Raw genomic sequence first — 25072 nt, 5'->3', positions numbered from 1 at the left:
CACAAAGTAGATAATGGAGAACAAAATATTTAGTCATTTGATCGGCATAATTAATTCAAATATACAGATAATTGTTTCACGATCTCACAATAATCGAACAACATAGACCTGCTCTCAATTCACTCACTATAACTATGCTGGACAAACTGTTTGTCGATTTGTTTTTGTCCTTCAATCTCACACAAGTATATATCGGGCGAATCAAATAGAAAGACTTCGTCTTAGCTCTGCAGTTTCATTGCTTTGATGAGAAGAATGTTTGTATGACAAAAGACTTTGATGAGAGGAGAACTTCAAGATGCATAACTTGCTTGAATAGGAATTGCCACTCTTCACTCATTGCTTGCAAACAGTGAAGAACATCTCTTCTATAGTGATCCATACTTTCATGGTTTTATAGATGAGAAGGTAGCTTGGATGACTAAAGCATATGAATTTAACATCTTCTGATCTTTCTTTACACTTCAGCTCATCTGCTCCCCTATTAGATCAAGACCCACAAGAAGAAAAGACACCCCTTGAAAGAGCAGGAAGTAGAAGTGAATTCCCTGGGCCGAGAGGAGACTTCGAAATGCAGCAGTGAGGAGGAGAAGAGCAAGAGCCAATTCCTTCTTGTAAATTTGGTTTTCCTTTTTTGCGGGAGGAGGAGCTGCTACTTGTTGGTCCTTCAACTTGTTCAGTTCGACGAGCTCGCCCTCCAAGACCCCTCTGTGTATAGGCTTTGAGTCTCTTTCTGCTGCCATCAACAAATCAGATTCTGATGACCTCCCTGCCTTTTTGGTGACAATCCATTCATATGAACTTCCCAGTTGGAACAAACCAACCACCATAGCATTGAACTTGGTCACTGACATGGTGTTCTCAAAGAGAAGGTAGGGCACAATGAAAGGGAGGGATCTTGGGGCCGGCAGGATATTGAGTAAGGACATAAGTACAGGGATATAGCAGATTACCCAGATAGGCAGCTCAGCCTCAGGTACAAACATAGATAGTGGAAGTATTACACAGAACAGTGTGAAAGAATAAAATGGGAGTATTAGCTTCCTCAAGAGGAAAAAGAGCAGTACTAGATTAGCCTTCTTCCATATAGATATCTGCAAAACCACAAGAACCTTTCCATTGAAGATATGTTTGTAATGAGAATGATAGAACCAAACTGGGATGACGAACCTTGGATGCTATGATTGCTGGAAGGCATACACGGAATAAGTGCATCGGACCAGAGTGCCATCTGTGCTGCTGTTTTCGGTAAGCTTCAAAAGACTCGGGAACTTCACACAGAACCTGGGGAAAAGGAACTGGTTTTAAGATATAAGGCCTTTCATTAAGGTGAAACAGTGGATGAATTTTAGCACCACAAGACCACCTTGACATCATTGAGGAAGATGAATTTCCAACCATTGAGATGAGCACGGACGGCAATGTCCATATCTTCTACAGTGGTTCGCTCGAGCCAACCCCCAGAATCCTCCAATGCTTTAATTCTCCACACACCAGCGGTCCCATTAAAGCCGAAGAAGTTTAAGAAAATACCGTTCACCTGCTGCTCGACTTCAAAATGGAAGCAGAGATTGATGTTCTGGAGTCGGGTAAGCAGGTTCTCATCCTTATTCACGAAGCTCCACCGTGCTTGAACTAGTCCAAGTTCAGGATTTCTCTGAATCATAATACTTCATTAATAGCTAACCGAAGATGGCTCATCATATGTTGTCTATCGACTAATTAAAAAAATAACATGTTATCACTACCTTAAAATGTGGAATTGTCTTCTTAAGGAAATCAGGGTTTGGTGTGAAGTCGGCATCAAAAATAGCAACAAACTCAAAATCTTTAACATAGTCACAGCTCATGGCAGACTTCAGATTTCCGGCTTTATAACCAGTTCGGATTAAGCGATGCCGGTACACAATGTTGATACCTCGTTGACTCCACTTGGACACCTCTGCTCTGATTAAGAGCTTGATTGTCTCGTCATCTGAGTCATCTAGAACTTGAACTAACAAACGGTCTCTTGGCCAATCGATCTGGCAGGCAGCTGAAATAGATTGCTCGTATACCTGCAAGAGATTTTTCAATTTAAAATAGAAGAAGCAAATTTCTTCAACATAACAGCAACCAGTAAACATATTCTGCATCTTATGCTATGTAAATCATGATAAAAGAAGCTGAAATTGACAAAATATTCATGCTGGAATTAGTAGAGCTACTAGATTTTGTTTTAGTGCAGACAAAACCATGTATAGAATTATTCAGATAAAAAAATAATGATGTATAAGTGTTACCCAAATGCAAATTTCATGCATGAGGTGCAGAGATCATTTACCTCTCTCTCGTTACACATTGGAATCTGCACTAGTACCATCGGATACTCAGAACCTGAACCTTCTATATGATCTGATTTGAATGGATCACCATTTATGCTAGGTTTAATCTTTTTCAGCTTGATCCAGAAACACCCGAGACACAAGATCATCCGGTCCAACGACTGTATGATGAACAGAACAATGCAGAAGTTTGTCACCACCTGAATCGGATACGCAATATAGTCGGCTCTGAATGCAAGCCAAGAGAGATAGGCAGTGTGCATCCACCCTCGGATCTCCGTGGCTTCAGGTATGTGCAGGTTGTCCGGCAGGTGCAGATTAGGCTTCTTGAAGTGCCAGCCCTTCCAGTAGGCGATCATCTCGAATGCGAGCATGACAACCGAGAGGACCAAGAAAGCCCTGAGGAACCTGAGCAGCGACCTGCCCTTGCCAGGCTTGTCGCTCTCCGTGGAGAATCCCCGCCGCAAGAGCAACCTCTTCTTGACGGCGCGGAGCAGCGCCCACAGTGCGGTCGCCAACCAAGCAACGCAGCCGACAGCTCGATGGGCCTTGAGCAGCAAGACCCAGGTGAACTGCTTCGCGTTCTTCCCTCGGTCCTTGTCCATCGACCGGAAAGCAGCGGCGCCGGGGCCGTCGATCTCGACGACCGAGTAGTTCGGGTTCTGCATCGTCACCACCACCGGCGTGCCATTTCGGATTTTCTTCGCCCACCAGGCGGAAAGATCCAAGCTTGAGGCCATTTCCCTCCTCTCCAGCAAAGAGTAGAAGATCCCAAGCAGCAACAGCAGCCCCCGGTAGATCCTCACAATGCACTTAAGCCCTCAGTGCCCAGATCCAAAAACAAGAACTTTCTCCAACTTTTGACATCAAAATCGGATTTTGCTGCTACGAAAGCGATGAGCCAGTCGCTCTCATAGCTTCCGAAGGGCAATGCAGCTACTTGAGAGCAGGGAGAGAGCTAGATGGCTTGGCTAAGGGTTTGTTCCTCCTCTACCATTCAAAGCTGTACAAGACAGCACCATAGGGAAAGGTATCTACTATATAATAGTTCTAAACAATCAATTCCACCGTAGTTCTCCCTTCTTTTTCTTATCTGAATCTTACCCTGAGTAAATGTAATTCCAAAAGACAATAAGTAAGACAACCAAAAGAAAACTCAAGCAGAATACTCTGTGGATGGTGAACAGAAATCCAAGGGGACTACTCAGTGAAGATGGTGAAAGGAGGGAAGTTTACTGGAATATGTAGAGACGTGAGGGGGGTGAGGGTGTCGTGGGGAACTTTGTCTGCATTTATAGATGCAAAGGGCAAAAAGGTTGGATCTTTAGGGGAGATGACATGGACATGTAATGACCACTTCCCAGTCAAAGCTGAGAAACTTTAGCATAAAATGACTTCATATGTTAGCAAAAAAGGAATCAGAAATCATCAGGGGAGACGACATGGACTTGTAATTACCACTTCCCAGTCCAAGCTGAAAAGCTTCGGCATAAGAAAACTTCATACTACATCGGCAAACAAGGAACCAGAAATCATCAGGGGAGATGACATGGACATGTAATTACCACATCCCAGTCGAGGCATAGAAAAGACTTCATATTTTAGCAAACAAGGAATCAGAAACCATTCCTTTTCGTCTGCTTTGCTACTTAGATTTGCTTCGAGATTGCATTCTTGCAATGGCTTCCACCCATTTGGAACTAAAGGAAGACAGGGAAGAAGACTGCAGCTATTCTTCGTCGTCACCGAGTCAACCGTTTTGACTGTCATTTACTAGCACGCTTGATCTTAGGTTGGATTGTGATGGGATCTACCGTTGTTCTGTGTCTGCGCTGGTGGTCGAGTTGCAAGCTTCTCATGGTTGGCTATGTGGTGTTCGTGCAGTCTTTTGTATGGTTATGGCTGTAAGGAATTGTTAATTAGGGCATCATTGGAAGGGAACAAAGAGGTAAGATTATGTTATGATATCGGCCACAATGACCCAAATATTCTACTGCGAACACCACCGGAGAGGATGCTAATTAGTGTTGTGGGTAGCCAACTGTGGATCCCAACCCCTTTCTTTTACGTGATCTTTCGGGGGCACACTTAAATTGGGTGCCGTCCATGTTGGTGTGGGGGTCTACTTCTGTTACGACTGATGTTTGATTTGGGCCCCCCGGGACGAAGGATTGGACGGTGAGGATGACTCGATGCGGTGTGATGGCGATGTCACCCGCGGATCGCCGAGTTTCCGGCGAGGGGAACGCCACCGACAGGCGGCACGGCATGGCTCAGCTCACCTCATCGCCACGTCCGCGTCCGTGACGACGTGGCGGATGCGGTACACCTCAGATCCCGGGAAGGACGGATTCGGGTGCTTCCGGCATCTGATGCTGACACGCGTCGCGTTTCCTCTAGTCTTCATCACATATTAGGTTATTGATTCAAATATAGTCTTCATCACATATTGTTTTAAAATAAAACTTTAATCATATAATTTCTTAATCATTATATAAAAATAATCAATTATGGGTTAATTAATCATGATTTTCTCTAAATTTTTTTTAAAAAAAATACTAGTTGGAATTTCGTTTTTTTAAGCAATTAATCTTTGATTTACATTAATTGCATCATTAGAAATTACTCATCTTCCTTGAATAACTTATGGATTCGAAAAGCAAATCGAGAAGGTAAAAAAGCCACAGCAAATGGTGAAAGAACAGACTTACAAAGACAAGTTTATTATTATTATTAACTTAAGGTTAAATATTTAAGATTAATAATTTTTACTCAACAAATCTAGTGAGCTACTAATGGATGGATTGGAGGATACATCACTGTAATATTATTGGATTGGACGTCCCACCCATATACAATCATAAGATTTGATTCTTCCCTATGATTGTGAACCTTAATGATCCTCTCTCTATTACTACTACTATGTGATTTAACCTTGTAATTTATGGTATATTTTCTCCACTAGCTCGAGGTGTTTATTACCATCACATGAGAGAGAAGAGTGCAACACTCTATGAGTAACAAAACCCTTCTTAATCTGCATTTTGTCATCAATCTCAAACACATCTTTCAACACCACCAACCACAAATTACTTTTAAGTCTTCCTGCCATGAAGATTATGATACATTGGTTTGACTTTGGACCAACCCCCAAAGCTTCTTTGCCCACCATGGATCTTCTCAACTACAAGTCAACTTAAGACTATAGTTTTATGGCTCACCAATGATAGTAATATAATTATTGGTGGGAGATCCAAGACATGTTTCGTTTAACTTGGAGATTATTGTGGAGGACTCTTACCTTTGACCTTCATTGGATCCTTGTCCAACAGTTAATAGCTTGATTAAGAAATGGCATATGATCTGTTTGTCAGATTAAGAATATTAGGAGTCATGTGAGTGATAGAAGCAGCTCACTCTCTGAGAAGATTTGGAATGGTTAATTGATTATTATGATCACATTGTATTTTTCTTAGTTTTCTTGTTCTGAAAGACTGGCATGGATTTCAGTGGCAATTGTGTTGCAATCAGGAATCAGAATCATCAGTGATCCAAGAATATTAATCTTGTCCTAGAATAATTACAAGGCTGACAACTAATCCAAGAGGACCAATTAGCATTAATTCACAGTGAAAGTTGATTGAGAAATATTAGATTGTTGTAAAAGATTAAAAGTAAGGGAGTTCTTCATTGAGAGAGAGAGAGAGAGAGAGAGAGAGACTGTTATTCTCTATGTTTTAGAATCACAAAAAAGAAAGAACATAAATTCTTTTATTTTACTAGTGCTCTGGCCGACACATAAAATGACAGTAGTAACTTAAAACTACATATATGTATATTTCACCGTCATTTTCTTGGCAAAATTACATACGTATGTAAATATCTAAATATATAGTAATTTCCATGTTTTTCTCTTAAAATTAGGTTTAGTGTATATATATGTATATATCCAAAACACTCAAAACTTGTAAATTTAATTGGATGATGACATACAATAATAAGTTATACTATCTTAATTATTTAAGATCGATTATATGAACATTTTTCTTTAATTCGACTATAAATTTCAACATAGTATATATTTCCCTTCGGATGTTAAGGTACATTAAATAGTTTACGATTAAAAAAGATATATAACTACCTAAAATACTCCTGAAGTTATTATAATCATAATGGTTACTTAAAAAATAATAATATTATTTAGAGTTTCAACTTTCGAAGGATATGTCTACTAAACTTATAGTTAGAGTAATAAATACAATTTTACCTTTATAAATAGAAGAAATATCTTATGATATATATAATAAGACAAAACATCATCAAGAAGTGGTAATGATGGAATATTTGTACATGGATCAAAATAGCCTCGACCAAATACAAACTAGCCATCTTTGAACAAATCAGGAAGTGATGGGTTTGAGGAAGCAATGTTCAAAGTTGTGGTCAAAAGTCAGGAATGCATCAATTTGACTTGGTCAATGTCTTTGGTATGTGTCAAAAAAAAGATTTGGAGCTTTACACAATAAATTTTCAAATCAGTATCACTTCCATTTGGACTCATTCAAGTCCTCCTTGTGCATCTACAACTACTTTTATTTGAATATGAACTCAACTAATTACCTGAGTTTGTGAATTCAAACCCAAACTCAAATTCAAATATTTTGCAATTAGCATCAATTTCAATAAAAAAGATCGCTAAGCTTAATGAGTAACAATATAAATGAGTCTCAACAATAATATAATATAGATGAGTATAATACTTTAAACCAGGTGATATATACTGATTCGATAATAGATCAATATATTGATCGCTTTGTATACGGAGAGGTCCATAATAGGAGATCGATATCATCTGTACGAGATTTATATCGATTGAAATGATTACAGTTCGATTGTTACTATCTTATATTAATCTAAACGATTAAAATTTAATCATTACAAACTTATACCGATCGATAACAGTCAAATTTTAACTAATATTGATTAATGCTTGGATTTTTTGAATTCAAATGGTCTATTTGATTTTTTAAACTGATTTTTAAATCCTTTCGATCCCCTCACTATCTCCCTTTTCATTCTCTCTATATCACATATTTCTAGATTGAATCAAACATAAGAGACTAATTAGAGAGGATTAATACCTAAGATAAAGGAAGAACTCTCTAATCAAATGTACATAGATAATTTCTTAATCGCATTCAACAATCAAGCTTGGTTCGAAGACATAACAATGACATATATAATAGTATCTCGACCAATAATGATGATAACGTTGGGAAGTCGTTGGTCTCGTTTATACAGTTTAAGGGTGGTATATGAACCGAGAAGAAGTATTTTATACATATCACCCAAGATTTAAATCATAGAGCTCAACTTGATAGTCAGACATTCTTCAATAACAAAACTAAAAGTTTTAACATTTTTCATGCTCCACACTACTATATGCCACAATTATACTTGTTTTACGAGTCACCTCAAACATGTGTGGTTCATGATGATTAGATTGCAACTACCACTATATTGATATACAATAGCATACAGTGCATCGGTATGTCATATCATGGAATCAATTTTGAGATTGAGTTTGACAAATATATTAAATTGATATACTGATACATAGGATTGAAAACTTGATCTACCGCTCATTGAGTCCTATCTTTTTTAATAGTAGAACTAGGTATATCCTTCAATTAATCACTTAATTCATTTGAATCTTAAAGTTTAAATTATTTAATAAATAATTTAATAATTTAAATTATTTTTTAAGATAATTTTTTAAGAAATTTTGTGTAATCCACTTCGACTACTATCCTATGAAAATTGCATTAGTATTCTTAAAATTAATTGCTAAAGCAATTACAAATTTAGTGAATACTTCAATCCGTTGCTACTACTTAAAAGATATATAAACACAAAACATACATACATACATACATAAATTTTAATCAGTCAATGCGAAAAGGAACATAAATACAATTGCACTTCGTCAGATGTTACAAAATGAATCTATTGGAACTTTCATAGAAAGAATGATTTCACCAGTTATTCGTACGTCAAAACATGTGCAACAACACTCCCTGTTGCAGTTGACCAGACTTGTGTCTACAATTTGACAGGGTAATGCAATGTGGTCAATCTATCTCACCCTTTGACGTGGTCTTCATAACCCTTTCAACGTGCCAACTGACAAAGTCAACCTGAAAACTTCATGCCCATAGAAGCCTGCACAGAAACTTGTCAATCCGTGGATAGGGATGTCTAAATGTGAGATATATATATATATGTATATATATATATATATAGCTGATTTCAACCCTTCGCCGCCAATCATTATCATTTCTTTTCCCCTCTCTTGTCACTCTTTCACTCTCACCTGTTGTAGTTGATGAAGGAAGCAGAGCTGTAAACCAGTTCCGAAGTCAAGTCAACTTGATTGCCACACCAATCCAAAGCTCTAAAAAGAGCTCCACCATTTGTCCTTCCTCCTCCCTTCCGAGAATCCTCCTCCTCCACCTCCACCACCACCACACCATCGCCATCAGCCCCCTAATCAAATCACCAGATACCCAATGAATCGAATGCCCACCCACACCACCACTTCGATCTCCCTTCTCCAATCCCAATGTCCATATTATATATATATGTACTATATATATGAGCTCCCTCGACACCCTCTCACCCTCTTACCTCAACCACAGAGCGCACCATGAGACCCGGCCAGGACCCCTCGACTCGGCCCGGCCCACCGAGCCGCACCCGGCGCCGCCCCGACCTCACCCTTCCCCTCCCCCTCCGCGACGCCTCCCTCGCCGTCCCCCTCCCCCTCCCCCCGCCCTCCGCCCCCGCCGCACCCCCGCAGGTCCCCGATCTCGCCGACCTCGAGCGCGTCCGCCGCGTCGGCAGCGGCGCGGGCGGCACGGTGTGGATGGTCCGCCACCGCCTCACCGGCCGCGTCTACGCGCTCAAGGTGATCCATGGCCACCACGACGACGGCGTCCGGCGCCAGATGCGCCGCGAGATCGAGATCCTCCGCGCCACCGACAGCCCCTCCGTGGTGCGGTGCCACGGGTGCTACGACCGGGGCGGGGAGATCCAGGTGCTCCTTGAGTACATGGACGGCGGGTCCCTGGAAGGCCGCCGCATCGCCTCGGAGGCCCAGCTCGCCGACGTGGCGCGGCAGGTCCTGGCGGGGCTCGCGTACCTCCACCGCCGCCGGATCGTGCACCGCGACATCAAGCCGTCCAACCTCCTGATCAACGGCGCGGGGGAGGTCAAGATCGCCGACTTCGGAGTCGGCCGGATCCTGGCGCAGACGATGGACCCCTGCAACTCCGCGGTTGGGACGATCGCCTACATGAGCCCCGAGCGGATCAACACCGACCTCAACGAGGGCGCCTACGACGGCCGCGCCGGCGACATCTGGAGCTTCGGGGTCAGCGTCCTCGAGTTCTACCTGGGCCGCTTCCCCTTCGGCGAGCGGCTCGGGAGGCAGGGCGACTGGGCGAGTCTCATGGTGGCCATCTGCTACGCGGCGCCGCCGGAGGCGCCGCCCACCGCATCCCCGGAGTTCCGTAGCTTCGTCGCTTCCTGCCTGCAGAAGGAGCCCGCGCGGAGGCTCACGGCGTCGCAGCTCCTGCGCCATCCCTTCGTGGCCCAGTCGCCGGTGGCCGCTCCGCCGGATCTCTCATCTCTGAGACTCGGATAGACGGCCAAGACGACCTCCGAGGATAAGAATGATTGTGTCTTTTTTTCGGAAAACCCCCTGGAAAGTTGACATTTTGGAAGGCGGCCAGTGAGATGGTAGTTGTATTTTGTTCGAAAAAGCCCCTCGAAGAAAAAGAATTGGAAGGTGGGCACCAAACAGAGGAGACTTATTGTAGAATTAGTTCCCTTTCTCCTCCTATTTCTATTTCGCATTTATTTTATTTGAATTTTACATCTTGTCAAAATATTACTCCGACTAAATCCCCAATGTTGTTGTCGTAATTTAATTCTTACAAATGGGGCAGAGGTTTTTATATTCATCCTTTACAAGCTTGGATATAACATATTCACCCCTATAAGTAATACCACAAAAGAAGTTTTTGACATTAGTATTGACGATCTTTTTAAAAATAATAAAACACTCTTCTATTGCGAAGATTGTATGTACTTTGTAAGAGGGTAGTGTAAAGTGTTGAATTTTGAATTTTAATGATGAAATCAATTGATGAGTTTGTGATCTAATCTGCATTTTGAGTGACGTAAGACTAGCTTTAATCAATGTGAGATAAATTGATTAAAGTAGGAGGAATCGAACATTGGGCTAGAGTGAACATGTCAGAAGATTAGACGTCGAGCCGGAAGATCGATCAACGTGTCGATAGAAGGTTTCGTGCCATATATTCAACCATCCGATCGAAGGATCGAATATTGCACTAAGGAGATCGAAAGTTACAGGAGTCAACATGCCGATTGGACAATACATCGAAGGAGAGGGACGATGCGCTGAAAGATCGGATGAAGCACCATATAAACTAATGATATATCAGACTTTAGGGGGCTAATTGAATTAGCTTTTGGTGTAATTATGTTAACTTAATTCAATTAGGGACCAATTGAGCCTGGGACTGATTTGGGCTCATTGGGAGGTTCATTCAGTGACCCAAAAGTTAGGTCAAGTAGTGGTACTATCAGAACAGGCGATGGAATCGTCTATCAGTTTTATACTACACGAGGCTATTTTGCACAATCTCGAGAATGACTATGCATTATTCTAGAGTCCGTTGTGTCACTTCGAGATCGTACCGCATGTATATGTCGACTCTGAGATGTCACATTAATTCCGAGGTGGCTGTTGTAATTGTGGGGTGATATCAAAATATCCAAAATTTTCACTCATATTTTACCAATTTTAAGTTGTTATAGTATTTTCATTTGATTTGTTTATAGTATTTTTTAATAATATTTATAATATTTTATTGAGATATTGAAAATATTGCAAATATTATTGAAAAACACAATGACATCATATCATTTTTTTTATTATCATAGCTCATAAATAATTATGATATTATATTTTTAAACTTATAATTAGTTTGGTTGAGGTTAGAAGTCCATTTGTATCATCCAAATATTGTAACAACCTAATTTTTTTTATTTCTATTTAGTTTATGATATTCCTAGACTATTATAAATACAAATACTTTGAATCCTAGTATTATATAACAAATAATTTTTAATATATTTTGATTATATTTTACATATTTATAGTATTTTTAAAAATAATATTTTAGAAAAATTTTAAGGAACGCTTTTAACTAATTTTCAAATTAGAGGCAGGAAAAAGAAAAAGAAAATATTGATGAAAAAAATCCAAAAGGTTAATATTTTACAGGGAAATCACCTTTTATTTTTTTTACATTAATTCTACTTAAAAGGTGAGATTAACGGCTCTAATCCTTACACGTCATCTGTGGGTGCCTTGTGATCGGAAATATAAAGCCTCAGATCGGCCCCCAAATCGGCACCGTCTCCTTTCTCTCCTTCTCATCCTCGATCTCGAACGCTCTCGGAATCCTCGAAACCCTAGGATCGATGGGCCAGGGAACCCCCGGCGGCATGGGGAAGCAGGGCCTCCCCGGTGATCGAAAGCGGGATGGCGACAAGAAGGACAAGAAGTTCGAGCCGGCGGCGCCACCGTCCCGCGTGGGACGGAAGCAGCGCAGGCAGAAGGGGCCCGAGGCCGCTGCCCGTCTCCCCGCCGTCACCCCGCTCTCTAAGTGCCGCCTGCGGGTACTCAAGCTCGAGCGCATCAAGGACTACCTTCTCATGGAAGAGGAGTTCGTCGCCAACCAGGAGCGCCTCCGCCCCCAGGAGGAGAAGAACGAGGAGGACCGATCCAAGGTCGACGACCTCCGGGGGTCGCCCATGAGTGTCGGGAACCTCGAGGAGCTTATTGACGAGAACCACGCGATCGTTTCGTCGTCGGTCGGGCCGGAATACTACGTCAGCATCCTGTCTTTTGTCGATAAGGATCAACTGGAGCCGGGATGTGCCATCCTTATGCACAACAAGGTCAGTTTTTGTGTTGTTTTCTTTTGACCTGATTGCTGTTTTGGGGTAGCGACAGATTGTCTAGGGTTTGCGGTAATTTCCGGTGTTTGGGATGGGATTTGGGGTGTCGATCTCTTCGTATAACTTATTTTATGTCGTATTGTTTGAATTAAGTTGCAGCCGTACAACGTCTTTGCACAGTTCTCGGGTATTTAGGTATGATGAACTTGTTTAGCTGAAGATTTGGTGATCATGATTGGACTATTGTATCACAAGCCAAGGAAGATAATATGACATAGATCACCACAAATATTCTTGATTTTAACCTGTATTAGAAGCGTATGAGGTTAACATGACATATATCATCATGAGTTTTATGCTTTTAAGGTTTTACACCCTCAGGTACCATGATCACTAGCAGTTCTCCACATATATTAGCAAAAGAAATCTATTTGACTAGAAAGAAGGGAAAAGACAAAGAAAAGAGGATAAAGGAAATGGAAAGAGTAGGACATACTTGGAGAGCTTCAGAGGTTGTAATACAGTTTGTTGAAAATTTTACTTGTAGCTGGTTGGGAGCCTTTTCTTTTCTCAAGATTTGTTGCTCGTAACTTGAAGTCTAACTTAAACTATTAAACTGTTTTCAGGTTTTAGGCTGAGTCAAAATTTCATTTTTGATTTGTTTATGACTGTGGTTGGAGAAACCCGACAAACTACATCTAGGTCAATGTTATATTATTTTCAGTGCGGAAGGAATTGTTGTATTACTATATACTTGCAACTAATAGACACTGATTATTTTTCCTTAGTCTTTTTCAGTTTACTATGTTGTTTCTAACCCTTTCCTTTATGCATCTTCACTTTGCATGATATTTGATGATATGCTTTACTTGGAGGCTTTTGTTCACATAATTCTTAATTTCTGGAAAATTTGATATCAGGATATGTTGTTTTTGGATGGATATAAAGGTGATTGGACTAAAATGTCTTTTGCAGGTTCTGTCAGTTGTTGGGCTTCTTCAGGATGAAGTTGATCCTATGGTTTCTGTCATGAAAGTTGAAAAAGCTCCTTTGGAATCTTATGCTGATATTGGCGGTTTAGATTCACAAATCCAAGAAATTAAAGAAGCTGTGGAACTTCCTCTGACACATCCTGAACTGTATGAAGATATTGGCATCAGACCTCCCAAGGGAGTCATACTTTATGGGGAGCCAGGAACTGGTAAAACTTTACTTGCCAAGGTGAGATCATTCTTTTATTTTTGGTTTGTTGAATTTTATGTATTTCAGTTTAGCATGTGATCCTCTACGAGTTTTATGAATTTCAGTTTGGCGGGGAACTGGTGATATCTCTGTCTATCTATATACAATATACACCTCTGTTGTTTTCGATGATACATATAGATTAAATATTTTTCATCATCTCTTTGTTTATTTACAAAATTTCATTTAGTCTCACTTTGGTATTGAGATTATCATTATTGATGTCTATTGCAACTATAAAGTTCATACAGTTTAGTTGTTATGTGATGGTAACTTGAATGCTGCTGTAGTAATCTACATCTGTTAGTGCAGAAATTCTTTTTTTTCAGACTATTTATGATGGTTCTAAATTTCTAATATCAGGCTGTGGCTAACTCAACATCAGCAACTTTCCTGCGTGTTGTTGGAAGTGAGTTGATTCAGAAATATTTGGGTGATGGCCCAAAACTTGTCCGAGAACTATTCAGAGTGGCTGATGAACTTTCTCCTTCTATAGTCTTCATTGATGAGATAGATGCAGTTGGCACCAAAAGGTATATAAATGAGAATGATTATTCCCGCCTTTCTTTTCCGTTGTATGCAAATGATGATTAAACTTATCAATTATGTCTGGTCATTGTAGATATGATGCTCATTCTGGCGGTGAGCGTGAAATACAGAGAACCATGTTGGAGTTGCTGAACCAGTTAGATGGTTTTGACTCTAGAGGGGATGTTAAAGTCATTCTTGCAACCAACAGAATTGAAAGCCTCGATCCAGCCTTGCTTCGACCTGGTCGTATTGATAGGAAGATTGAATTCCCTCTTCCAGATATTAAAACAAGACGCCGAATTTTTCAAGTTTGTCACTTTCAAGAATATGATTATGCTTAGTAGTTAGTACAGTGCATCAGTTCATTCTTTTTCTCCTTTTGTTGAGTTTTGTTGAGTTTTTCTTTTCTTATTAAATTTTTTAGATACACACCTCTAGAATGACACTGGCAGATGATGTCAACCTGGAAGAATTTGTCATGACAAAGGATGAGTTTTCTGGAGCTGATATTAAGGCAATCTGTACTGAAGCTGGCTTGCTTGCTTTAAGAGAGCGTAGGATGAAGGTAAGTCATATTTACCATAATATTGTAGATTAGATTTCTTATCTGATGGTCAAAGCAGAGAACATTTGGTTTCTTTAATAATGTCGTCAGTTGTAATCATTTTGGTCATAAGTTCTTTTCCTTGAGATGCCGACATGCTTTTGGAATGTATTTCAACCTCCAATAGTCATCACATGATAGCGTAGGGAATGGTTCATTTCATGCTGCTGGAACAGGAATCTTCTCCCTTCAGGATAAAAAAGGAAGATAGTTTTCAATTTTGTGGGGAAAGAAATGTTACATAGCTTTATGGTGGTACAGCCTCCCCTCCATCTGTAGGGACATTTTTTTCTCTAGTCTTTTTTCTATTGTTGAGAAGAAACAAATGTGGGGATTCCTTGGCTGGAAGTGGCAGGGTGTTCTGGTTTCTGTTTTTCTTCTTTTGTCTCCACTTTCTTCCCTAGCATTGAGAATTGAGATTGTGATAGAAACCAATCATTCAAAGCCCCGAACCATCAAACAGGCAAGAGTTTGAACTCTAAAGAGTTCAAATCTGGTCTGGAAGAGGTCTGCTCAGTGTTGGCAAACTTAGATTGGTTTACTCGTAAAGCCGTTCGTCGACAGAATCAGAAACCTCCCCTGTTTAGGTCTCTGTTGCATGTTAGCTCACTTTGTTCATGTAGAACTGTATGAAAAACTTGAAACTTTTTGTGTTGATATGGACTCAGATTATTTTCAAATTTTTTAGTTTCATTCAAGGAAGCTCGAAAAAACATCCGTCAAATTCGTTAATTTCTTGGTTTGTATATGACTATATATTAAATTTGACAGATCAGATTTAGTAGGGAGATATTAACAATGAAACTATCTGGTGGTTGTCTCAGAGGGTAAGTCGCCAATGCGTTATAAAAGCATAAAAACATCAACCAGGCTTCTTAGAGAGACTCGCGGGATTAGATTCCACTGGACTGCAACTCTTTAGTCGTTGGACTACCTGACTTTTATCCTTCATTTGATTGAGGGCTAAAGCTAATGCCTGTTTGCTTTATTTTGTAATTAGTGATTTCAGCTATACATGGCTGTAACTTGTTGCTGCATCACTTTTTGCTTAGGTAACTCATGCAGACTTTAAGAAGGCCAAGGAGAAGGTAATGTTTAAGAAGAAGGAAGGGGTACCAGAGGGACTCTACATGTGAGTTACTGTTCCTCTTTCCTTTTGATGTGAAGGCTGATCTTTTTTGTTGCTTTTGATTATTGTGATTTTTTTAAGGCTTTTGTTTTTTGGTCTTGATAATCACAGATGAAGAGTAAGAAATGTTTTAGCTTAAATGACCTTTTTAAGAAAATTGTGTTCATTTCATGATGAAATTTATTAACATGTTTTATTTAAAACTAGCTTCAAACCTTTAAGTTGGTGCTTGACTTCTCTAGTAAGAAATCAAAAATAGAAATGACATGTTTTGCTGTCTGACTTTCATCATCGGTCACAACTCCTCTCTCTGTCTAATGTATTTATCCTCATCTCTCTTCCCTTGGTCTTCTTTCTCTCCACTCTATGAGTGCTTTGTTGCTGCTGCAGTTGCTGCTTGTCTTCTCTCTTGCCTCTTCATGCATGATAAACCCCCCACAGCTGCTGTCCTTTCTTCCCTCTTTAGTCTCTCTCTCTTCATCTTCTCTCCTTTCCTCTCTCTAGCCACATCCACTGTCACCGCCTTTGCTGCCCTCTCTCTTGTCTTACCTTGTAGTCATAAACCATTTGCTGCTTCTCACCTATCCTTCCTCTCTCTTTTCTCTTGCCTTTGCTTGCTTCCACCGTCGCACTCTCTTTAAAGTTCTCTGTGCTCCTTCTTCTACTTTCCCTTGACGTCCACTCTCCTCTGCAGCTTAATTAATCAATTTAATGTTGCAGTTCACATCATTTCAGGTAGAGTGAAAAATGTAGCAATCTTAGAAGATTAAAACGATCCTGAATGAAAGTAAAATTATAAGGGACCTTGCTGCTGTATAGCACCTAGTGCTTTCGATAGCATTGCTGCTATTTGCATTCAAACTACCTCTGTTGGTGTTTCAGCAGAAATGTAAAGAAGGATCATCAACTCACTGGCAGTTTTCCTAGTATGTTTAACACTACATGTGGTCAAGGTTGTCTGAGATATGTCTTGGGAATTTGTTATTGTCCATGGCCCACTTATCCTCCGAACACCATTGTTAAGAAAGTTATTAAATGTCTCTAAATGTAAAGAAGGCTCTAAATTTTATCAAATGTCTTTGCTAAGAAAGTTATTTTATCCAAGGAGATAAATCAGTTTATTCGTGAGTTTGCTAATTGCTTTCACTGTTCTTATCCTTGTGGTTATTTGGAAATCTTTTTCACTACAGTTGTGGTCTCAACTTATTGACTTTAATTTGTTCGGTTAGTTTTGGTGTCTCTCTATTTAACTGATTTGTTTTGGCCACAGGTAAAATTGCTCACACTTAATGTTCAGCGGGGACGTTGTTCTTCTGGGACACTATGCATCCTCAACATGGAGTTCAGAATTCTCTATATATATATTGGAAAAAGATCGATTGATTCTTATGATTGTCCCAATTTTATTTCTTATAGCAAATTTTATGTTCTAATTTGGTATCTCTTCGTTGAATATGAAAAGGTGATGTGGACATGGCTCTCTCATCTGCTTACTTCATGCATGCATTTTTTGACTAAAGATTGTGCACACACATGTATCAAAGACCTCAAATTTAATTACAACATGGGAGAAAAAAATATTGTTAAGTGATCTAGAAAGCCTTAATAACAACGTGAGTTCGAATACTTGTTATTTATTTGTATATTATTAACAACATTGAAAAATTTTGAATTTTTATGGGGATTCTTAGATTGTATCTTTGCTTTATGCTAATTATTTCGAGTTCAGAACATGCAAATTAGTGTTTTACTTACCTTAGTCTTCCATACGCAGTGAGATGCGTCTTTTGGGTTTCTCATCAGTTGATACATATCGTTAATTCTTCGCTTAAAAAATATTCTTCTCTTTAAAAATATTCTTACTCTCTATAACGGAAACCCAAATGATTTATAAAATCAAAATTTTTTATGCCAATCCTTCTATCACATGCATAAAGAGAAAGGGTTCACATTATATTATACTGTTAATGTATGTTATGAGGGTTGTTAGTCTATTGCAAGAACAATGTTATTGTAATGTGTTCTCCCTTTAGCATTAGACAAGCTCATGTTTCTCTCATTTGAACCCATCTCAATGTAGATATCATGACTAGGGAGCTGTAATGCTTACTAACTATTTAAATATCTAATTTTTAATCAAAATTGATCTAAAATTTAGTTGGTAGTGTGAAAATACTAGAAAAAAAAAATCATGTCATATATATGAATTTTATTTTTATTAAAAATATCGGTCATATTTTTTTGGGGTTTTTCTAAAGAAAAAACTCATATTTTAGGTATTTTTCTTAAGATACCCCCATTTTATTTTGTTCCAAACAGTAACCTTAATTTGAAAAAATATCCAAAATATCTTTCAAAATTTTTTCTATCAATTTTCTTTGCTCATATTTTACCAATTTTAAGCTTTTATTTGTTTTATCATTTGATTCGTTTACAGTAATTTTTAACAGTATTTATAATATTCTATTGAGAAATTAAAAATACTTCAAATGCCATTGAAAAAATACAGTACCATCATAATTTTGTTTCTTTCATTGTCATTATTGATATAGAAGTCCACCTGTGTCATATATAATATTTTTGAGTGGATCATATAGTGTTTTTATTGAGATAGTCAAAATATTATAACAAACTAATTTTTTTATTTCTATTTGGATTATGTTATTATTAAACTATTATAAATACCTATTTGAATCATAATATGAGATATACTTATTTATAATATTTTAAAAATAAGATTTTACCATGTTTTTATTATGATGGACAAAATACTATAACATACAAAAAAAAAAAATTAGGAACGATTTTAAGTGATTTTTATTTGGAGGCAGGAAAATTAAAATGAAGATATAGATGATAAAAAAAATCCAAAAGGTAAATGTTTTATAGGAAAATTACCTTATATTCTTTTACATCAATTCGATTTAAACGGTGAGATTCACTCGGGTTCAATAAAAAAGAAAAGAAAAGAAACGAAAAATAATCGAACGGCTCCGATTCTTACACGTCATCTATGCGTGTCATTTGAAGGGAAGTATAAAATGCCTCAGATCGGCCGCCTTCTTTCTCTCCTCATCCTCGATCTCGATCTCGATCTCGAACCCTCTCGGTATCCTCGAAACCCTAGGATCGATGGGCCAGGGAACCCCCGGCGGCATGGGCAAGCAGGGCCTCCCCGGTGATCGGAAGCGGGACGGCGACAAGAAGGACAAGAAGTTCGAGCCGGCGGCGCCGCCGTCCCGCGTGGGAAGGAAGCAGCGCAGGCAGAAGGGGCCCGAGGCCGCCGCCCGTCTCCCCGCCGTCACCCCGCTTTCTAAGTGCCGCCTACGGCTACTCAAGCTCGAGCGCGTCAAGGACTACCTCCTCATGGAGGAGGAGTTCGTCGCCAACCAGGAGCGCCTCCGCCCCCAGGAGGAGAAGAACGAGGAGGACCGATCCAAGGTCGACGACCTCCGGGGGTCGCCCATGAGTGTCGGGAACCTCGAGGAGCTCATTGACGAGAACCACGCCATCGTTTCGTCGTCGGTTGGGCCGGAATACTACGTCAGCATCCTGTCCTTTGTCGATAAGGATCAACTGGAGCCGGGATGTGCCATCCTTATGCACAACAAGGTCAGTTTTTGTGTTTTCTTTTCACCTGATTGCTGTTTTGGGGTTGCGACGGATGGTTTAGGATTTGCGGTAATTTCCGGTGTTTGGGATGGGATTTGGGGTGTCGAACTCTTTGTATACCTTATTTTCTGTCGTATTGTTTGAATTAAGTTGCAACTGTGCAACGTCTTTGCACAGTTCTCGGGTATTTAGGTATGATGAACTTGTTTAGCTGAAGATTGGAAGATCATGTTTGGACTATTGTATCACAAGCCAATGAAGATAATTTGACATAGATCACCACAAATACTCTTGACTGTAACCTGCATCAGAAACTTATGAGGTTAACATGACATATATCATCATGAGTTTTATGCTTTTAAGGTTTTACACCCTTAGGTAACATGATCACTAGCAGTGCTCCAGATATATTAGCAAAAGAAATCTATTTGGCTAGAAAGAAGGGAAAAGACAATGAAAAGAGGATAGAGGAAATGAAAAGAGTAGGATTTACTTGGAGAGCTTCAGAGGTTGTAATACAGTTTGTTGAAAAATTTACTTGTTGCTGTTTGGGAGACTTTTCTTTTCTCATGATTTGTTGCTCATAACTTGTAGTCTAACTTAAACTATTACACTGTTTTCAGGTTTTAGGCTGAGTCAAACTTTCATTTTTGACTTGTTTATGACTGGTTGGAGAAACCAGACAAACTACGTCTTGGTCAATGTTATATTATTTTCAGTGTGGAAGGTTTTGTTGTATTATTATGTATTGGCCATCCTGAATCGTCTAATTTAACTAATAGACACTGATTATTTTTCCTTTGTGCTTTTTAGTTTACTATGTTATTTCTAATCCTTACCTTTTTGCATTTTCACTTTGCATCAGATTTGATGATATGCTTTACTTGGAGGCTTATGTTCACATACTTCTTAATTTCTGGATATTTTGATATCAGGATATGTTGTTTTTGGTTGGATATAAAGGTGATGGAACTAAAATGTCTTTTGCAGGTTCTGTCAGTTGTTGGGCTTCTTCAGGATGAAGTTGATCCTATGGTTTCTGTCATGAAAGTTGAAAAAGCTCCTTTGGAATCCTATGCTGATATTGGCGGTTTAGATTCACAAATCCAAGAAATTAAAGAAGCTGTGGAACTACCTCTGACACATCCTGAACTGTATGAAGATATTGGCATTAGACCTCCCAAGGGAGTCATACTTTATGGGGAGCCAGGAACTGGTAAAACTTTACTTGCCAAGGTGAGAGCATTCTTTTATTTTAGGTTTGTTGATTTTTATGTATTTCAGTTTAGCATGTGACCCTGTACCAGTTTTATGTATTTCAGTTTGGCCGGGAAGTGGTGATATCTCTGTCTATCTATATAATCTATATACAGTATACACCTCTATCGTTTTTGATGATACATATAGATTTAATATTTTTCATCGTCTCTTTGTTCATTTACAAAATTTCATTTAGTCCCATTTTGGTATTGAGATTATGTTTCTTGATTTCTATTGCAACTATAAAGTTCTTACAGTTTAGTTGTTATGTGATAGTAACTTGAATGCTGCTGTTGTAATCTACATCTGTTAGTCCAGAAATTCTTTTTTCCAGACTGTTTATGATGGTTCTAAATTTCTAATATCAGGCTGTGGCTAACTCAACATCAGCAACTTTCCTGCGTGTTGTTGGAAGTGAGTTGATTCAGAAATATTTGGGTGATGGCCCAAAACTTGTTAGGGAACTGTTCAGAGTGGCGGATGAACTTTCTCCTTCTATAGTCTTCATTGATGAGATAGATGCAGTTGGCACCAAAAGGTATATAAATGAGAATGATTATTCCCGCCTTTCTTTTCCATTGTATGCAAATGATGATTAAACTTATCAAACTATTATGTTTGGTCATTGTAGATATGATGCTCATTCTGGCGGTGAGCGTGAAATACAGAGAACCATGTTGGAGTTGCTGAACCAGTTAGATGGTTTTGACTCAAGGGGGGATGTTAAAGTCATTCTTGCAACCAACAGAATTGAAAGCCTCGATCCAGCCTTGCTTCGACCTGGTCGTATTGATAGGAAGATTGAATTCCCTCTTCCAGATATTAAAACAAGACGCCGAATTTTTCAGGTTTGTCATTTTCAAGAATATGATTATGCTTAGTAGTTAGTACAGTGTATCAGTTCATGCTTTTTCTCCTTTTGTTGATTTTTGCTGAGTTTTTCGTTTCTTATTAAATTCTTTAGATACACACCTCTAGAATGACACTGGCAGATGATGTCAACCTGGAAGAATTTGTCATGACAAAGGATGAGTTTTCTGGAGCTGATATTAAGGCAATCTGTACTGAAGCTGGCTTGCTTGCTTTAAGAGAGCGTAGGATGAAGGTAAGTCATATTTACCATAATATTGTAGATTAGATTTCTTATTTGATGTTCAAAGCAGAGAACATTTGGTTACTCTAATAATGTTGTTAGTTATAATCATTTTGGTCATAAGTCCTTTTCCTTGAGATGCCTACATGCTTTTGGAAATGTATTTCAACCGCCAATAGTCAGTTGTCACATGATAGCATAGGGAATGGTTCATGTCATGCTGCTGGAACATGAATCTACTCCCTTCAGGATAAAGAAGGAAGATAGTTTTCAATTTTGTGGGGAAATAAATGTTACATAGCCTTTATGGTGGTACAGTCTTCCCTCCATCTGTAGGGACATTTTTTTCTCTAGTCTTGTTTCTAGTGTTGAGAAGAAACAAATGTGGTGATTCCTTGGCTGGAAGTTGCAGGGTTTTCTGGTTTCTGTTTTCCTTCTTTTTTCTCCACTTTCTTCCCCATGAGACAGTGATAGAAGTCATCATTCAAAGCCCTGAACCATCAAACAAACAAGAGTTTGAACTTTAAACAGTTAAAATCTGGTCTGGAAGAGGTCAGCTCAATGAAGGCAAACTTAGATTGGTTTACTTGTAAAACCTTTGGTCGCGGAGTCAGAAACCTCCCCTGGTTAGGTTTCGGTTGCATGTTGGCTTACTTTGTTCATATAGAACTCTGTGTAAAACTTGAAACTTCTAATGAAGATATGGACTCAGATTGTTTTCAAATTTTTTAGTTTCATTCAAGGAAGCTCCAAAAAACACCCACCAAATTTGTTAATTTCTTGGTTTGTGTATATTAAATTTGATAGATCAGATTTTGTAGGGAGACATTAATAATGAAAGTATCTAGTGGGTTATGTCTAAGTGGGTAATTTGCCAGTGTGTTATAAAAGCATAGAAACATCAACTAGGCTTCGTAGAGAGACTCACTGGATTAGATTCTACTGGACTGAAACTATTTAGTCGTTGGACCAGGTGACTTTTATCCTGGATTTGATTGAGGGCTAAAGTTAATGCCTCTTTGCTTTATTTTGTACTTAGTGATTTCAGCTATGCATGGCCGTAACTTGTTGCTGCATCACTTTCTGCATAGGTAACTCATACCGACTTTAAGAAGGCCAAGGAGAAGGTAATGTTTAAGAAGAAGGAAGGGGTACCAGAGGGACTCTACATGTGAGTTACTGTTCCTCTTTCCTTTTGATGTGAAGGCTGATCTTTTTTGTTGCTTTTGATTATTGTGATTTTTTAAGGCTTTTGCTTTTTGGTCTTGATAATCACAGATGGGGAATAAGAAAGGTTTTAGTTTAAATGACCTTTTTAAGAAAATTGTGTTCATTTCATGATGAAATTTATTACTATGTTTTATTTAAAACTAGCTTGCAAACCTTTTAAGTTGGTGCTTGACTTCTTTAGTAAGTAAAAAACCGAAAATAGAACTGATGTCTTTTGCTGTCCGACTTACATCATCGGTCACAATGCCTCTCTCTGTCCAATATATTTATGCTCATCTCTCTTTCCTCGGTCTTCTTTCCCGCCTCTCTCTTTGGGTGCTTTGTTGCTGCTGCTTGTCTTCTCTCTTGCCTCTTCATGCGTGATCAACCCCCTGCAGCTGCTGTCCTTTCTTCCCTCTTGACTCTCTCGCTTCATCTTCTCTCCTTTCCTCTCTCTAGCCACATCCACTGTCACCGCCTTCGCTGCACTCTCTCTCGTCTCCTTTCTCTATTGTCCTTTCCTCTCACCTTGTAGTCAAAAACCATTTGCTTCTTCTCTCCTATCCTTCCTCTCTCTTCTCTCCTGTCTTTGCTGCCCTCCACTGTTGCCCTCCCTCTTTAATGTTCTCTCTCCTCCCTCTTCTTCTTTCCCTTGTAGCCCACTCTCCTCTGCAGCTTAATTAATCAATTTAACATTGTAGTTCACATCATTTCAGGTAGAGTGAAAAATGTAGCTATCTTAGAAGAATCATCAAGTACATTAAAAGGATCCTGTATGAAAGTAAAATTATAAGGTTCCTTGCAGCTGTATAGCACCTATCGCATTTGATAGCATTGCTGCTATTTCCATTCAAACTACCTCTGTTGGTGTTTCAGCAAAAATGTAAAGAAGGATCATCGACTCACTGGCAGTTTTCCTAGTGTGTTTAACTCTACATGTGGTCAAAGTTGTCTAAGATATTTGTCTTGGAAATTTGTTGTTGTCCATGGCCCACTTATCCTCCGATACACCATTGTTTAAAGGCTCGAAATTATCAAATCTCTTTGTTAAGAAAGCTATTATATACAAGGTGATAAATCAGTTTATTCATTGGAGAACCTGCGAGTGTGCTAATTGCTTTCACTGTTTTTATCCTCGTGGCTATTTGGAAAACTTTTTCACGACAGTTGTGGTCTCAATTTATTAACTTAATTTGTTCGGGTAGTTTTGGTGTCTCTCTATTTAATTGATTTGTTTTGGCCACAGGTAAAATTGCTCACACTTAATGTTGTTCAGCGGGGGCCTTGTTCTTCAGGGACACACTATGCATCCTCAACAAGGAGTTCAGAATTCAGTATCTTTTGTATGTTCCTTACTTTGGTCAGATGGATTATAATATATGCACTTGAATTCCAGATATTTGCCCACTTAACACTTGGGAATAACTACTTGGTGGAGATATGTGGTTATTATTTCTGAACCATTTAATGTTTTACCGAATCTGCTATGTGGCAAGCTGTATTGCAATTCCTCTTCTTCAGTTTATTACACGCATTTGTATTGTTGGTTGCTAGATTCCATATCACATTATTAGATATTGGAGATACCATAGTCACAGAATGAGATTTAGTGTTTTGTAAATCAATAATGGAAACAGTGTAAATGACCATAATAATTTTTGAGTGAAAATTAATTATAATTATTTAAATATGATCTTGTTATAATGTTTTAGGGTCAACTATATGATAAGAGGTAGTGAATTATATTTTATATATATATAGTTAAATTATTATATAGTGTTTTCATCAATTTGTTAAAAAAGACATTGTAAAGAGTTAATAGAACATTATAAAATAAAAGTTTATAAATATTTTGATCTAATGTTCTAGGATCAACAATATGCTAAGAGATAGAGAATCATGTTATATATTTATTTTAAATCATTATACAGTATTTTAGTAATTTATTTAGAGTTTTTAATCGTTTGTAAAAAAAATATTGTAAAAAATTAATTAAAGCGTTGTCAGCCAAC

At 38.7% G+C, this 25072-nt stretch overlaps 4 protein-coding genes across 6 annotated transcripts; 3 read left to right on the top strand and 1 right to left on the bottom strand.

Annotated features, from left to right (window-relative positions):
- Positions 1-14: 14 nt before the first annotated feature.
- On the bottom strand, positions 15-3351 carry LOC135609597 (probable xyloglucan glycosyltransferase 5). Its single transcript, XM_065103011.1, has 5 exons — positions 2324-3351; positions 1749-2057; positions 1367-1657; positions 1171-1284; positions 15-1094 (listed from the first exon to the last, which is right to left on the bottom strand). The coding sequence occupies exons 1-5, from the start codon at positions 3062-3064 to the stop codon at positions 465-467; spliced, it is 2085 nt and encodes a 694-aa protein (XP_064959083.1). The 5' UTR covers positions 3065-3351; the 3' UTR covers positions 15-464.
- Positions 3352-8862: 5511 nt separating this feature from the next.
- LOC135609595 (mitogen-activated protein kinase kinase 5-like) lies at positions 8863-10348 on the top strand. Its single transcript, XM_065103010.1, has one exon. The coding sequence runs from the start codon at positions 9031-9033 to the stop codon at positions 10027-10029; it is 999 nt and encodes a 332-aa protein (XP_064959082.1). The 5' UTR covers positions 8863-9030; the 3' UTR covers positions 10030-10348.
- A 1477-nt stretch (positions 10349-11825) lies between these two features.
- Positions 11826-17371, top strand: LOC103980722 (26S proteasome regulatory subunit 4 homolog). 2 transcript variants are annotated; one of them, XM_065103009.1, is made up of 7 exons: positions 11826-12380; positions 13356-13601; positions 13986-14155; positions 14245-14461; positions 14578-14718; positions 15810-15889; positions 17157-17371. In XM_065103009.1, exons 1-7 carry the CDS (start codon positions 11901-11903, stop codon positions 17158-17160), a joined length of 1338 nt encoding a protein of 445 aa, XP_064959081.1. In that variant the 5' UTR covers positions 11826-11900; the 3' UTR covers positions 17161-17371. The 2 variants fall into 2 exon arrangements, with proteins under 2 accessions (XP_064959081.1, XP_009395474.2); XM_009397199.3 differs by lacking the exon at positions 17157-17371 and having other exon boundaries at positions 15810-15893.
- Positions 17372-18950: 1579 nt separating this feature from the next.
- LOC135582108 (26S proteasome regulatory subunit 4 homolog) lies at positions 18951-24613 on the top strand. Of its 2 annotated transcripts, XM_065103007.1 has the most exons (7): positions 18951-19498; positions 20489-20734; positions 21127-21296; positions 21390-21606; positions 21723-21863; positions 22943-23022; positions 24307-24613. In XM_065103007.1, the coding sequence occupies exons 1-7, from the start codon at positions 19019-19021 to the stop codon at positions 24308-24310; spliced, it is 1338 nt and encodes a 445-aa protein (XP_064959079.1). In that variant the 5' UTR covers positions 18951-19018; the 3' UTR covers positions 24311-24613. The 2 variants fall into 2 exon arrangements, with proteins under 2 accessions (XP_064959079.1, XP_064959080.1); XM_065103008.1 differs by lacking the exon at positions 24307-24613 and having other exon boundaries at positions 22943-23026.
- The last annotated feature ends 459 nt before the right edge of the window (positions 24614-25072 follow it).

This window comes from Musa acuminata, chromosome BXJ2-4 (assembly GCF_036884655.1).
Source record: "Musa acuminata AAA Group cultivar baxijiao chromosome BXJ2-4, Cavendish_Baxijiao_AAA, whole genome shotgun sequence".
Lineage (NCBI taxonomy): Eukaryota > Viridiplantae > Streptophyta > Magnoliopsida > Zingiberales > Musaceae > Musa > Musa acuminata.
Note: the sequence above shows the minus strand (reverse complement) of the source record. Positions and strands in the feature narration are given on the sequence as shown.